The sequence below is a fragment of the Furipterus horrens genome, unplaced genomic scaffold, assembly GCF_987537825.1.
Source record: "Furipterus horrens unplaced genomic scaffold, mFurHor1.1.pri manual_scaffold_1, whole genome shotgun sequence".
Lineage (NCBI taxonomy): Eukaryota > Metazoa > Chordata > Mammalia > Chiroptera > Furipteridae > Furipterus > Furipterus horrens.
The window spans coordinates 196,363,305-196,376,354 of NW_028327171.1; the positions used below are offsets into that span (position 1 = coordinate 196,363,305).

Below are 13,050 nucleotides of genomic sequence, written 5' to 3' on the forward strand. Positions count from 1 at the left end.
ATTCACATCTACTCTGTATCATCTAGAAACATGTGTTGAACTACACATATTAAACCATGCAGTTACAGCGGCACAAACACATGTGGGTGTATTTTACTCCCATTACAAAAAGTATTAAGACAGAAGATGACTGGCATTGTGTGTTGGTTAATTATGTGTGTCAGCTTGACTTGGCTAAGGGATGCCCAGATAGCTGGTAAAGATTATTTTGAGGTGTGTCTGTGAGGATGTTTTCTGGAGGGATTAGCATGTGGATCCTTAGACTGAGTCAAGAACATTGCCCTTACCAAAGCATCATCAAATCTGTTGAGGGCCTGGATAGGACAAGAATGTGGAGGAGGGAGGAATTTATTCTCTCTGCTTGAGCTGAAACAACCGTCTTCTCCTGCTTTCCAACATGAAGCTCCTGGTTTATAGACCTTTGGACAGCCTAAATTATACCACTGGCTTTCCTGGCACTCCAGCTTGTAAGTCGTGGAATTGATAATCACTTGAGCCAATTCCTGTAATAAATATCCTCATATATATCTCTATATATCCCATTGGTTCTGTTTCTCTGAAGAGCACTAATAGACACTGGTTCAGGAGCTTGACAGCATTCCTGAAATTGTGACATTTCTGTCATCTTTGTCACCTCTTGGATGTAAAATGTTTGATATAAGAAGGAATTGTTGCACCAGGAGCAAGCATCAGAATGGCAAGTTTTTCCAGAGTTATCTCTTTTTCCTCCCCACCAGTATTCCTCCACTTACACACCAATGTCCAGAGGGTTTCACGTGACTACCTCAACATCAAGGGAATCTACCAGAGATTTGTGCACTTGACTTTGCATGCGAGTTAGGGGATTCCAACATGTCTTAAAGCCCATTATGGTGCCAGCTTCAAAATTCCTGATTTAAAAAGTAGTTCACACTATCTCTGAACCTCAGATCTTCACTCCTCAAAAATAATCTGACACCTGAACATGTTTCTAATAATCTGGTTTGAAGCAGCAACTTGTTTCAAGGCCAGACACTCAAGTGAGGTAATGTATTATGAAACTGTTTTACAAACTGTAAAATTCTGCTTAATATGAAGGCACATTTTTATTGTGAAGATTTTCTTTGTGACCTATGTATGGATCACAAATCTGAGTTTCCACTTGTATCTTCTGTTTGTGTGTGTGTATATGTATATAGATTTTAAAAGTAACACAAAAGGAAAAACGCAAGCAAACCAGTGCCAGAAACACACAGAAAATATTTTATTAGTTTTCAGATTGAGAAATGATGAAGAACTGATTTCAGTAGAAATCAATGGCCCTCCTCAATGAGCCCACTCTGGCATCTATGGCCCCCCAGTCGCGGTAGTGCCTGTAGTCCCCTGGCCTCAGTAGGTACTGCTGCCCCCGGTAGTTGGGCATTTCGTAGAGGACCCAGTAGCCCTCCAGCACGTGGAGGGAGTAAATTTCATTGGAGTGGAAGCGGTCCTGGAGAGAGGAGCAGTCCTCAGTGACCTCCACCATCTGACCTCTGTAATCTTCCCTCTCATAGAGTCTGATCCTGTGAGAGCCAGCCTGGCCCATCCGGAGATGGAAAGAGAAGAAAAGCAAACCGTGAAATGATCCCAACATATTTGCGCAGTCCATTTTGATGAAGATCAGCCATTTTGAAATAAATGGTGAAAATTAATTAATTCTGAATATTTATACATTCCCCATTTTCAAAGGTGGAGATTGAGCACTGTTTCAAGTCATAAAGTATGACTTAAGGCATTTAAAGGGAAACATTACTCTTTAATATATTCAAATATTTCCCAGGACAAACTACTAACCATGCTAATCATATTAACCAGTAAACCATATCACAGAGAAACCAAAACATTTAACAGCTTATTGCTATTTTTGCTGTTTGGAAGAGATTTTTAATTTTTAAAGCACATGTTTTGACAAATAAAGTCAGTTTATGAGATGAATCACCTTGCACTGAGTTTAAAACAAATCTTGGGAAGATCACCAAGGGCTTGGATATTTCTGTTGAAAGCAGCGTTAAACATCTCAAGTCTCTTAGACAATAACTGATCCTCATTTAATAATTTATGAGTAGAATGGGGAAAAAGGTAAAAGAAAATCAAGGACTAATTTTCAAAAAACCTTAGTGCGTTAAAACATAATGATAAAATATATGTGGCACATGTATAAAATCTCTGTGTTGTTTACCATTGAGAGAAAGTACCTTTATTTGTATTGGTTGGGGAAAACTAGTATATGCAAGCAGGGAGCAAAAAAGGGAAAGTCTTTAAAAAATGACCCTTGTAGGGACAGACTGACAGTGAACAGAGGGGAAGAGGGAGGGGGAGCAGGGGGGAAAGAAGGGAAAGGGGCTAGTCAAGGAACTAGTATAAATGACCCATGGACATGGACAACAGGGAGGGGATTGACTGGGGGGGTGGGGTGGGGGGGCAGGACAGCAGAGAGAAAAGGAGGGAAAATGGGACAACTGTAACAGAACAACAATTAAATGAATAAATAAACCCTTGTAAAAATTTCCTTTTCAACTCCTATGTGCTCAGTAATTACCCTGTGTTCGAGCACTTAATTATTCTTCTATTAGACGTAAGTGCTTTTTCTACAACTCCACTGTAAATGATGCCAGACCAGGACCTCTATTTTATACGTGCCCGGGGCAGCCAGCACATTTTTGCTCAAGAAATCTTTGTTGATTAATTGGTACCTGGGTAACACTTTGCTTTTGTTCAGGTAAACGATTTTGAACGAATCTATCATAGCTTATCTTTTGTCCAAACTGAACTTTTCTGAATGGTCATTACTCTAAATATTTAACCTTTGCGTTGAAACTATCCAGTGTCCATAGAGCCCATTCCTGACATGGTTCCGGACTCACGTGGGGGATGAGGCGGCAGGAGCGGACCGCGTCGCTGAGGCCCATCCACTGCTGGTAGTCGGGGTAGTCGCCGCGCCGCAGGAAGTACTGCTGGCCCTGGTAGTTGGGGCGCTCGTAGAGCATCCAGCAGCCGCTGTCCACGCGGATGGAGTTGCAGCGGCTCAAGTAGGGCTGCAGGTTGGGGTGGTCGCTGCTGCACTCGTAGCGGCGGCCCTGGAAGCCGCGGTCCTCGTAGAAGGTGATCTGCAAAGAGGGGAACGAGAAGCTCAGAGGCCTGGGCCCCGCCCGCGTCCACCGGGACCCCTGCCGGCCGGGACTCTGGGCTCACCTTGCCCATGGCTGGTGGACAGGACGGTGCGAGTTCAGTGGCTGGGCCGGCAGCGCGGCGGGTCCATATAGCAGGCCGGCTGCTGCGTCGGCAGGAACAACACAAAAGGGGCCCGGGGTGAGGAGGGGAGTTCATGTTCTCCTTTTTTCTCTTAGCTCTCATGGTCCACGGGGCTCATTGTGGGTTTTGGTCTCATTGTCTCTGAAGTATTTGGGTTGCTGTCACTAGTTGATGCTATTGAGACTGTTTGAAAAAGAAGTCTTTTGGGACATTGTCTCTTTAATAATAGAAGTAGAGCTTCAGCCATTTCATAGATAGTCTGCACTGTTATTTGTATAGGTTGGGGAAAAACAAAATCTTGTGAGTGGGGAGCAAATAAAGCAGGGCCTTAATGTGGTAAATATAAAATAATCTGTAAGAACGATTACATTACATACATGTCACAATATTGAATACTAATTGTTACTAGGAAGAAAATGACGGTAACTGAATATTGAGAATTTCAAATTAGTCCTTTAAGAGAACTTCCTCATTAATGGGTGTAAGAAATTGGAATGTTTACCAAGGGAGTTTACGGAATTTTAAACTTTCAGGATAGAAAACAAACAAACACACAAACCCACAAAACCACAGCAAGCACAGATCGTCAGTGTTTGGCCTGGGTCTGATTTTATTGCAGTCATGCCTGGAAGTGGACTGAGCATTAGGCGTTTCATCTTGGCTAATTGTGATTCAAAATGGAGAACAGCTTTAAAATGCTTAATCTCAGAAAGAAGAACTAAAAGGGAAATAAAAAATAATTATAATACCTTTAAAACAAAATCAACCAACCAAACAAACAAACAAAAAGACAGATGTCTTCTTAGGTTAATTATAAAATAAAACTAAATTCCTAAGAAACCCTTTCTCCAAGGATCTAGATAGACCTTTGTTCTCTGGCAAACAAGAGGACACAAAGCTTTTGACTCAGAGGAAATTAATTGCATGAAGACAAAGAGGAGCTAGAGCTGGAATGGAGCAGGGAGAGGGGGGGCGGGGATGAGTATCTACAGGCTGGGACTCCAGAAAGACTTTAGAAAGTACTTACTAGCCTGGAAGCGAATGGTTTGATGGACTGGAAAGGGCAATGGAGTAGAAGATGAGCTATGCCTTCAGCTTTTTTCACGCTCAAAGAATTATTCACAATCCTATGTTATCTCTAGGAAATACTTTGCCTTGACTTGGGTCATAAATCTTTTTAAGTTGAGATTTACGAATTAAACACCAACTATGTTCAATATGCTGAGTTCAGTTCTTGTTATTCACTATGCAAATGCATGTATTTCCAAAGTTACTTATGTTTACATAGTAAGAAGTAGCCAAGATCTAAAGAATAAAAATCATCATTTTAATTAAAAATTATAGAAAATAGAATAATTAAAAAAATAAATTTTACAAAATCATCGTTTTGCTCAGAGCTGTTTCTGGGGAGGGAGTGTTGGTAGATGAAAACATTAAAATATGAGAGAGAACCAAATGCAAAGAGCCCCAGAGAGCTTATGGAAGAACATGGTGCGAGCTGACATGTGCTTACAACTGAAATTTAGGATACATCTGGAGGACCCAAACAAGGGACTTTTGGCTTGTTTTTTTTTTTTTTTTTCATTAACTAGGAAAATAGAAGGCTGTATTTCAGCCTGGGGGAAGAAACAGAAAAAAAAAAAAAAAAAAAAAAAAAAAACCCTACACTTCTTATAGAACTGAAAGTGAATGGCTTCAACCAAAATGTGGCTTGACATCAATGTTCTCTAGAAAATTCTGGGAGTAACAAATGTGAGTTAGACCTAAGCTCTAAGTTGTACTTAGTGTGTTAAGACCTGAGAATCCTTACACCTATAGCACAGAAGCAGAGACCTAAAGTTGGCAGGAATGACTGATGGGGGACTGTCTTTGGAGGGAGAACAAGAGATAAGGAACAGGAAGTAATTCTCTGTTACTCTAAAATATTCAGGTGGTTTCAAACAAAAGTGAAAAAGAGACTAGTTCGGGTTAGGATTTTGCTGCATGTAAGGTCAATAGTTTGTGTCGCTAAAGTAAATGTCAGTCTACAAAATGAAGTATATAAGAGAGAGCACTTTCTTATTTACTATAACTCAAAACATTTTATGAATATAAGTTTTATTTCACTGGGATGGAGAGAAAATTGAACGTGAGTCATTTTTGGGTTTCTTTTCACTTTCCCAGGATCCACGGTTGGGTTCTGTGAGCTTACCATGAAACCAGGGAATTTTATGGCGTTAGAGGATTCATTGGGGACTACTTTTATATCCATTGTTGGTGGCTCTCCCCAGTTTTCACACCAGTATGGAAATGAGAACTGGCAACCCCGAGGGCTGTGGATCTGAGGTACGTTTTATTTGGTTGGCCCAGTGTTTAGATTTTGTTTGGTCATGTTTTAGGTTGGTTCATACTTTCCACACTCCCCATCACTCCTTGTTGTCTTAAAAGAGGTTGTTCCACTTATTTACATCATCTCCCTACCCCTGATGGCACTGAGCAGCAACTTCAAATGAGAGTTTTCAAACTCTACTCAGTTATGATCAGTTTTTACCAATTTTTAAAAACTATACATTAAAATTCTCAAACAATCTTTCTTGATCTGACCCATACTTTATGAGGAACTTGTGTATTTGGGGGTTAAAATCTCCTTTGTAAATGTTTTCTCTTTTATAAAATCATGTACAAACAGATGGTATTTAGTTTTACATTTTTGTTATTTTGTTTTTAATTTTAAATGTCCTTGGAATAATTAAAATTCATGATCCTATGTTGGTCCCTATTTAAAGATAATTGGTCTGGTAAATCTAAAATATTGGCAACTACTTGATGTAAAGAATTAGAAAAATATGGTTAGCATTTTAATGGGGGTCCTGTGTGTTATGATGCTTCAAAATCCTATCCTAGGGTTATTTCAGAAATTATTTCTCCAACAAACTCTCCATGTTAGGGCCAGCATAGCAGTTGAGGACATTAGACAAACGTGAGCTACAGTCTTATCCTTGCATCTTCTAACTGTGGGACCCTGGGCATGTCGTTTAGTTTAATTTAATCTCAGTTAGTTTTCCACAGGTATTGTAAATATATAGTAGGCTTAATTTGTCTAGTATATAAGCTACTTGGATCAGGCTAATTTTTTTTCACTTCAAGATAATGTTTCTTATATGTAAGCCAAGTCATTAGGCTGTACATTTATAACTTTTACAGTGCTGTATGTCAATTGTATCTCAGTAAAACTGGGAAAAAATAATGTTCATCATTAAATACAGTTTTACTATAAAACTGTCATACTCTTTGTCACATGACATTTTCATTTTAACTGAAGTAGTATTACTCAAGCATCCTCATCCTTGTCTGCCACCACTATCATTAACTACCATTAATCTTTTTTCTCAGAACCCTTTACTAAAATAAAAGCACGAACTGACTGTAAAAAAGTGATTGGAAGCTGGTTTCTCACATTCCTCTTTCAGAATCCTAAAGAAGAAAAAAGCCATCTCAGTCTGGATTCCAAGTTCATTGTAATTTTTCACGAGAGAAAAAGAGAAAATAAATCACTTACAAAATGTTTGGAGCATGCATTTTATGAGATACATACAAAATGAGGGAAAACTTTGGGAAGGGTGTCCACCAAGTGTAAATTAGGGTTAGCAATGAGGAAGGGAATCAGAAGGACCCCCTCCACTTCTTTATACATAGAATTTGTAAAGTAGTATGATTATGGGAGATTTTTACTTTGAAGGAAAAATTTGAAATAAAAAATTAATTAATTCTCTACTGATGAAAAGATTTTAAAAATCACTTGATATGCAGGACTTTGCTTGTGAGCACACAAATTTTACTTCAATCAAAGGGCTCCAGAAATTCTGGCTTTCTTTAATGAGACTGCTTTATAGGAGTAAAAAGATTTTTATGTTTATGGTACACTATATTATGCAAATTTGTTTAAAATATTAATGTGTGCCTCATTAATTTATTTGTATTTAGCTGGGTGTCATGTACAGCTGTGCAGTTTATGCCTTTCGCTCAGTGACCCAGCGGCTATACTGGCCAAGCGGTACACCCCAAACAGAAGCTGCTTTAGAATAGGAAGGAGGGCCTGTAATGAGTCCAAAAGTTTGGCAATGACAACCTTGGCATTAGTTACATAATACTGTGCTTGAAAGTGACCAAAACTACAATTCCTTCTATAGTACAGTCAGGCTTTCTGCCAGGTGGACTTTTATTCACCACTCATCTGTGATCCTCTGTGACCTCCAACCACCTCTTGGGTCAAAAGAAATGTTGCTCCTCAAAGCTGAGGCTGAATGCCAGTTACCCTCCTTTCTCACCAGCTCCCTTCTCCCATTTCTCTATGTTGACTTGCCTTGCATTCTCAGACAGGTTACTTCTCTCTGCATTCACTTCTGAACCTGCTCAAGACTTACTTTATCTTGAAGCTCTTCTAGGACAGACCCCTTCCTACTTATTTACTCCTCAAAGGACTTTTAAAATGCTTCCTTTACCAGGGAGCATTTACTGGTGAATTATTATAATTGGCACACAATGCAAGAACAACAGAAGCTAACAATTGCCTACAATACAGACTAAATACTTTATTAGGTTCCAAATTGAGAAAATGGTAGTGTGAACCTTTTTTAGTACAAATCCACCACCCTCCACAAAGAGCCAGCCTTAGCATCCACGGCTCCCCAGTCCTGGCAGCGCCTGTACTCTTGGGGCCTCAGCAGGTACTGCCGTCCTCGGTAGTTGGGCATCTCGTAGAGGACCCAGTTGCCCTCCAGCACATGGAGGGAGTGGACTTCACTCAGGTGGAAGCGGTCCTGGATGCAGGAGCAGTCCTCGCTCAGCTCCATCATGAGGCCTTTGTGGTCCTCTCTCTCATACAGCCGCAGCCTGTGGGAGCCTGTCTGCTTGGTCCACAGAGAGCAGGAACAGAAGAAGCAACCAATCAACAGATGAACTCGAGCATGGGATTGTCTGTGTAAAAACTTTTGAGACGCTAAGACTGCTGTGAAAAGATCTGTGCCCTACCGGCATTTAACAGATGTTTTATTTGCACGCTTGTTTTCTATTTCTTATCTAGGAGACGTGATTTTTAAGAGATTCAAAATCTGGGTTAGAATTTATGGAGAGTTCAAATATCTTATTTTTCTAACTCCTAATTACCTAACTCCTTGATTCCTAGGTGTTAAACCAATATTTGGGGGGAAATATAAGGTATTTTGACTAGTATTCTTTTAATATGAGTATTGCCTCCCAAATCTATATACATATAAATTCACCACTAACATAGGATTTTAAAAGATGACATACTTAAATGAAAATTGGTTTAAATAGTCACTTGAAATCATAATTCAACTGATTTTTCAAATTAAGGACAATTACTTTTCCCAAAGTTGGATATTACCTTTCTATAGCCTATACTAACAAGAGTTTTCAATTTTTACTGGTCTACAATGGAACTTATCTGTATCATTCATTATCAATTCCCTTACAATTAATATGTTAGAAATACTGCCTTCGTTTGTTTAACAGATTTCCCATTTGCAAGTTTTGTTTATTTCCCACCATGTTATTACATTTGTTACAACTTTTGATTGACCTATTGGTAGTAAAAATTAAAAATTTAACGGATTCTCTAGTGAATTCTTCCCTAATAGTCTGTGCTGTTTTTTGTGCGGCTCTCTATCTGGGTTTAGGCAAGTAGCTGAAGTGCACTTAATTCTTGCGTGCTTTTAAAGGAAAACCTCTCTCAAATAATACTGTGAGGACCCTCAGGCCGCGTGATCACCACCAAGCGGAACTCACGTGGGGGACGAGGCGGCAGGAGCGGACCGCGTCGCTGAAGCCCATCCACTGCTGGTAGTCGGGGTAGTCGCCGCGCCGCAGGAAGTACTGCTGGCCCTGGTAGTTGGGGCGCTCGTAGAGCATCCAGCAGCCGCTGTCCACGCGGATGGAGTTGCAGCGGCTCAAGTAGGGCTGCAGGTTGGGGTGGTCGCTGCTGCACTCATAGCGGCGGCCCTGGAAGCCGCGGTCCTCGTAGAAGGTAATCTGCAAGGAAGGGGAACGAGAGGCTCAGAGGCCTGGGCCCCGCCCGCGTCCGCCGGGACCCCTGCCGGCCGGGACTCTGGGCTCACCTTGCCCATGGCTGGTGGACAGGACGGTGCGAGTTCAGTGGCTGGGCCGGCAGCGCGGCGGGTCCATATAGCAGGCCGGCTGCTGCGTCGGCAGGAACAACACAAAAGGGGCCCAGGGTGAGGAGGGGAGTTCATGGCTCCCTTTTACACGCTGAATTCAGTGGAAGTGCGTGTGGAGTTTGCCCTCAGTTTCTGGTATATTCTAACGTTGTCCTGTACGTGTTTCGGGGAAGCCCCTACAGTTGCTTTTATTTGGATTCTTAGTGTTTTCTAAGCTTTTCAGCACATCAGTTTTGAACTTTTGACCCAAAATGCATGTGTCTACGATTCAGTTATGCCCCATGTATTTTCAGGGAAAAATCTATGCCTTTATAGAAGTGCCCCGGGATGCCACAGCACTGACTAATTTTCCTCAATGGCAGGGACCACCTTAACTTGATTTGCCAGTCTAAAACAGGAGACAAATCTGGATTCTGATCTTTGCTAGTTTTGACTGAGTTGACCAGATGCTCTAAGGCATAGCTACTAACTTCCCCTTTGATTTAGTTCAGGTAACTAGAGATCAGCAGCTGACAGTCAACTTGTTGATAAGAACCAAAAGAAAGGCTTCTCTGCTCGTTGGGTCCAAGTCTGAGTAGTTATCGCTTTACAGATTTCTTCCCCTTTGCCAGGGTTGGGGGAGGCAGCAAAGCTTCATGGATTGAGAAAACCCACATAGTAGCTACATAATCTCTCTGGGCATGAGTTATTTCATAGTACTTATGTCATGGTATATAGTATGTTGGGTAAGAAAGTAAGAAAAAAGAGAAAGAAAGAAAGAAAGCCTCTGACATTCAGAAGCTGGCCTGGCACTCAGAGCTAAGCTATGCCATTCCGCTATCAGACAGAAATGATCTCAAAGAACAGCAACTGCAGGCAAGGTTACTCTGAGATCATGAGGAAATGAGACAAACGCAGGCAAAAACAAAGCCAGTGTGCCATGCACAGAATACCAAACACACCCTCTGTCAGCTAAAATGATTAACTCCTATATCAATTGCAGCTTTATTCTTGTGCAAGGCTCCCCTCCCCAAGAGTATATTTATTGCGATCCAATTGTAAAATTATCCCTGCTTTCTGACAACATCCAATCTAAAGTGAACCCCTGCTTTTCTAGACCCTTTCCCGTATCACCCAACCAAAGTAGAAATCCTATAACACATCTTCTTATTGAGACAGCTCACACCTCCCTATTGAGTATGTCCTTTCTGCATCTAACAAGTAATAAACCCAACTTGTTTCATGACAAGGGGTCCTGATGGTCTTTGGCTAAAGGACATTGACATGAATAAATGAGAATCTGTGTATCATGTGTTTGCCATCTATTTGGCACAAATGAGCACTAAATAAATATCTTACATTGGTAATAATGGGACATTATTAAGGATGACTTCAGCCTGTTTAGCTCTCTCAAAGATATTCAATCCTCTCAAAGATGTTTTAAAAATATTTCTGCTGTGAAGCCATTGTGTGGTTAAAAAATGGTAGATTTGGAAGGGACTTTAGAAATGATCAACTAGTTTTCAAATTCTAATGTGCATAAGAATTACCTGTGCTTATTAAAATGCAAATTACCAGACCCTATCCTCTTAGGAGAGTCTGCATTACTAGATCTCAAAAAGACTCCAGAAACCCAGCCCTGGCTAATGTGGCTCAGTTGGTTGGGCACTGTCCTGCAAACTGAAAGGCTGCTGGTTTGATTCCCAATTGTGACCCATGCCTGGGTTGTGGATTTGGTTCCAGCAAATGATGGATGTTTCTTTCCCTCCCTCCCACTCTCTAAAAATCAAAATAAAATAAAGCCTCTAGAAATCTGAATTTTTAAACCAGCACCAGATTGTTCTTGGAACAAATTTTGAAAAACATTACTCCGGTTGTTGTTGTTGTTCTTTTTTTTTTTTTTTTTTTTTTTTTTAGACAAGGAAAGCATAGAGTTTAGCCATCCCTAGGTAAGATTTTTATTGGCAATTTTACCAACATTCTTCCTGAACATATAGGCAGAACTGCTCTCTGCTTTGTTCTAGTTCCATATACACACAATGAGAATTAAAGCTGAAGTACCACTTTAAATAATAGAGCTGATTGACAGGAAAAGAGATAATGATAATAAAATGCATATTACTAAATGTTAGTCTTCTCTCAGAATGGCATAGTCTTGACATTTCTGTCACCTCTTTTCAGGTCTTTCTTCTCTTCCCTAGCCCCTGCCTTCCACAACCCTCTCCCAACAGCAGCTGCCTTTCTTCAAGTTTCCTCATATCTCAGCTGGACTCTCAATAGTCTCTTGACTCTGTCCAGTCTTGCCTTTCTTTGAAGTGAATTCTGCGAGGATGCCAGGGTGATCAGAATCAAAACCCATCAGGTCATGCTGCTGCTATGAACGAAATGTCTGTATTCCCCCCAAACTCATGTGTTGAAACCTTAATCCTCAATGTAATCTTAAAGCCTTCGTCCCCAATGTCATGTTGAAGCCCTAATCCCCAAAGGAGATGAGACATTTGGGAGGTAACTATGTCATGAGTGTCCTCATAAAAAGTGACATGGGACAGCTTGCTTCCTCTATTTGCCAGGAGACATCTGCAAACCAGGAAGTGGGCTCTCACCAGACCCTGGGTCTGCCGGTGCCCTGATCTTGGACTTCCCAGCCTTGAGAACTGTGAGAAGTAAATGTGTGCTGTTTAAGCCACCCAGGCTATGGCGTTTATGCTACAGCAGATAGAACTAAGACAGCTGCTCACCTACTTGAAATACTCCCCTTGCCTCCAGAATCAAGTACCACTTTCTTAGCATGACACACCAGACCTGACATCCTCTGTCTGTCCCCAGACTTTATGTCTGATCACACTGAACTACTTATAGTTTCCCAAACGCACAAAGTTATTTGCGCACTTTTCTTATTTTTGAATGTATTGATATTTTTGCCTTAAGGTGCCAGTTTTGTTTTTATTTTTCCTTTTTGTTGTTTTCTGTTGCCTTAATTTTCTATTATAAATATATATTGCTTTCATGAGCTGAAAAAGTAAAATCAATTTTTAAATACATAATTTTGAGTTGATAGTAAAAAGCAGAAACATTTGGAAATAGGCATGATTTGTCTAGTGATTAAACACTGCTTCTGGGGCTAAAATAAAAAGATGTCCTGAAATTAGCATCAAGATTTACCTGACTTCCCTCCCTGGAGCATCACTGTTTTTATAGAACCCAGGTGACTGCCCGAAGAGCATTCTCCACTGCTGCCAACCTATTGATGTAAAAACATCTTCAGATATGCAGGGGTAGAGGATGACTCTAATCCTTAGCTCATCTTTTGTCCCCCCAGGTGTAGGTAGAAATTGATATTAAATACCCTTGTGCTTCACGGCCTGTGAACAGGCTCTAAAAGAATAGCTAAACGCAACTATAGCAATGTGTCTGCGATGCCATTTCTGAATGTCTTCAGGCAGCATGTAGAGCAAACATGGAGATGTTAATGGGTGAGACAGCAATAGCCGTAAAAAATTATACCCTCACAAGTAGCAGAAATAGACAAAAAGAAAATTTGACAAAGTCCTGTAAAGCTAGGCAGCTGGCAGCATACCCAGAGACCCCACATCACCGATATACTTCTCTGTCTCCCACCTAATGC

The 13,050-nt window shown here is 40.8% G+C and overlaps 2 protein-coding genes across 2 annotated transcripts; both read right to left on the bottom strand.

The window, feature by feature from the left end:
• Positions 1-1,282: 1,282 nt before the first annotated feature.
• LOC150022585 (gamma-crystallin D-like) lies at positions 1,283-5,521 on the bottom strand. Its single transcript, XM_090288206.1, has 3 exons — positions 5,462-5,521; positions 2,883-3,185; positions 1,283-1,555 (listed from the first exon to the last, which is right to left on the bottom strand). The coding sequence occupies exons 1-3, from the start codon at positions 5,519-5,521 to the stop codon at positions 1,283-1,285; spliced, it is 636 nt and encodes a 211-aa protein (XP_090144332.1).
• A 2,319-nt stretch (positions 5,522-7,840) lies between these two features.
• Positions 7,841-11,784, bottom strand: LOC150022586 (gamma-crystallin C). The gene is made up of 3 exons (XM_090288220.1): positions 11,730-11,784; positions 9,058-9,323; positions 7,841-8,156 (listed from the first exon to the last, which is right to left on the bottom strand). The coding sequence occupies exons 1-3, from the start codon at positions 11,782-11,784 to the stop codon at positions 7,884-7,886; spliced, it is 594 nt and encodes a 197-aa protein (XP_090144346.1). The 3' UTR covers positions 7,841-7,883.
• Between the last annotated feature and the right edge of the window lie 1,266 nt (positions 11,785-13,050).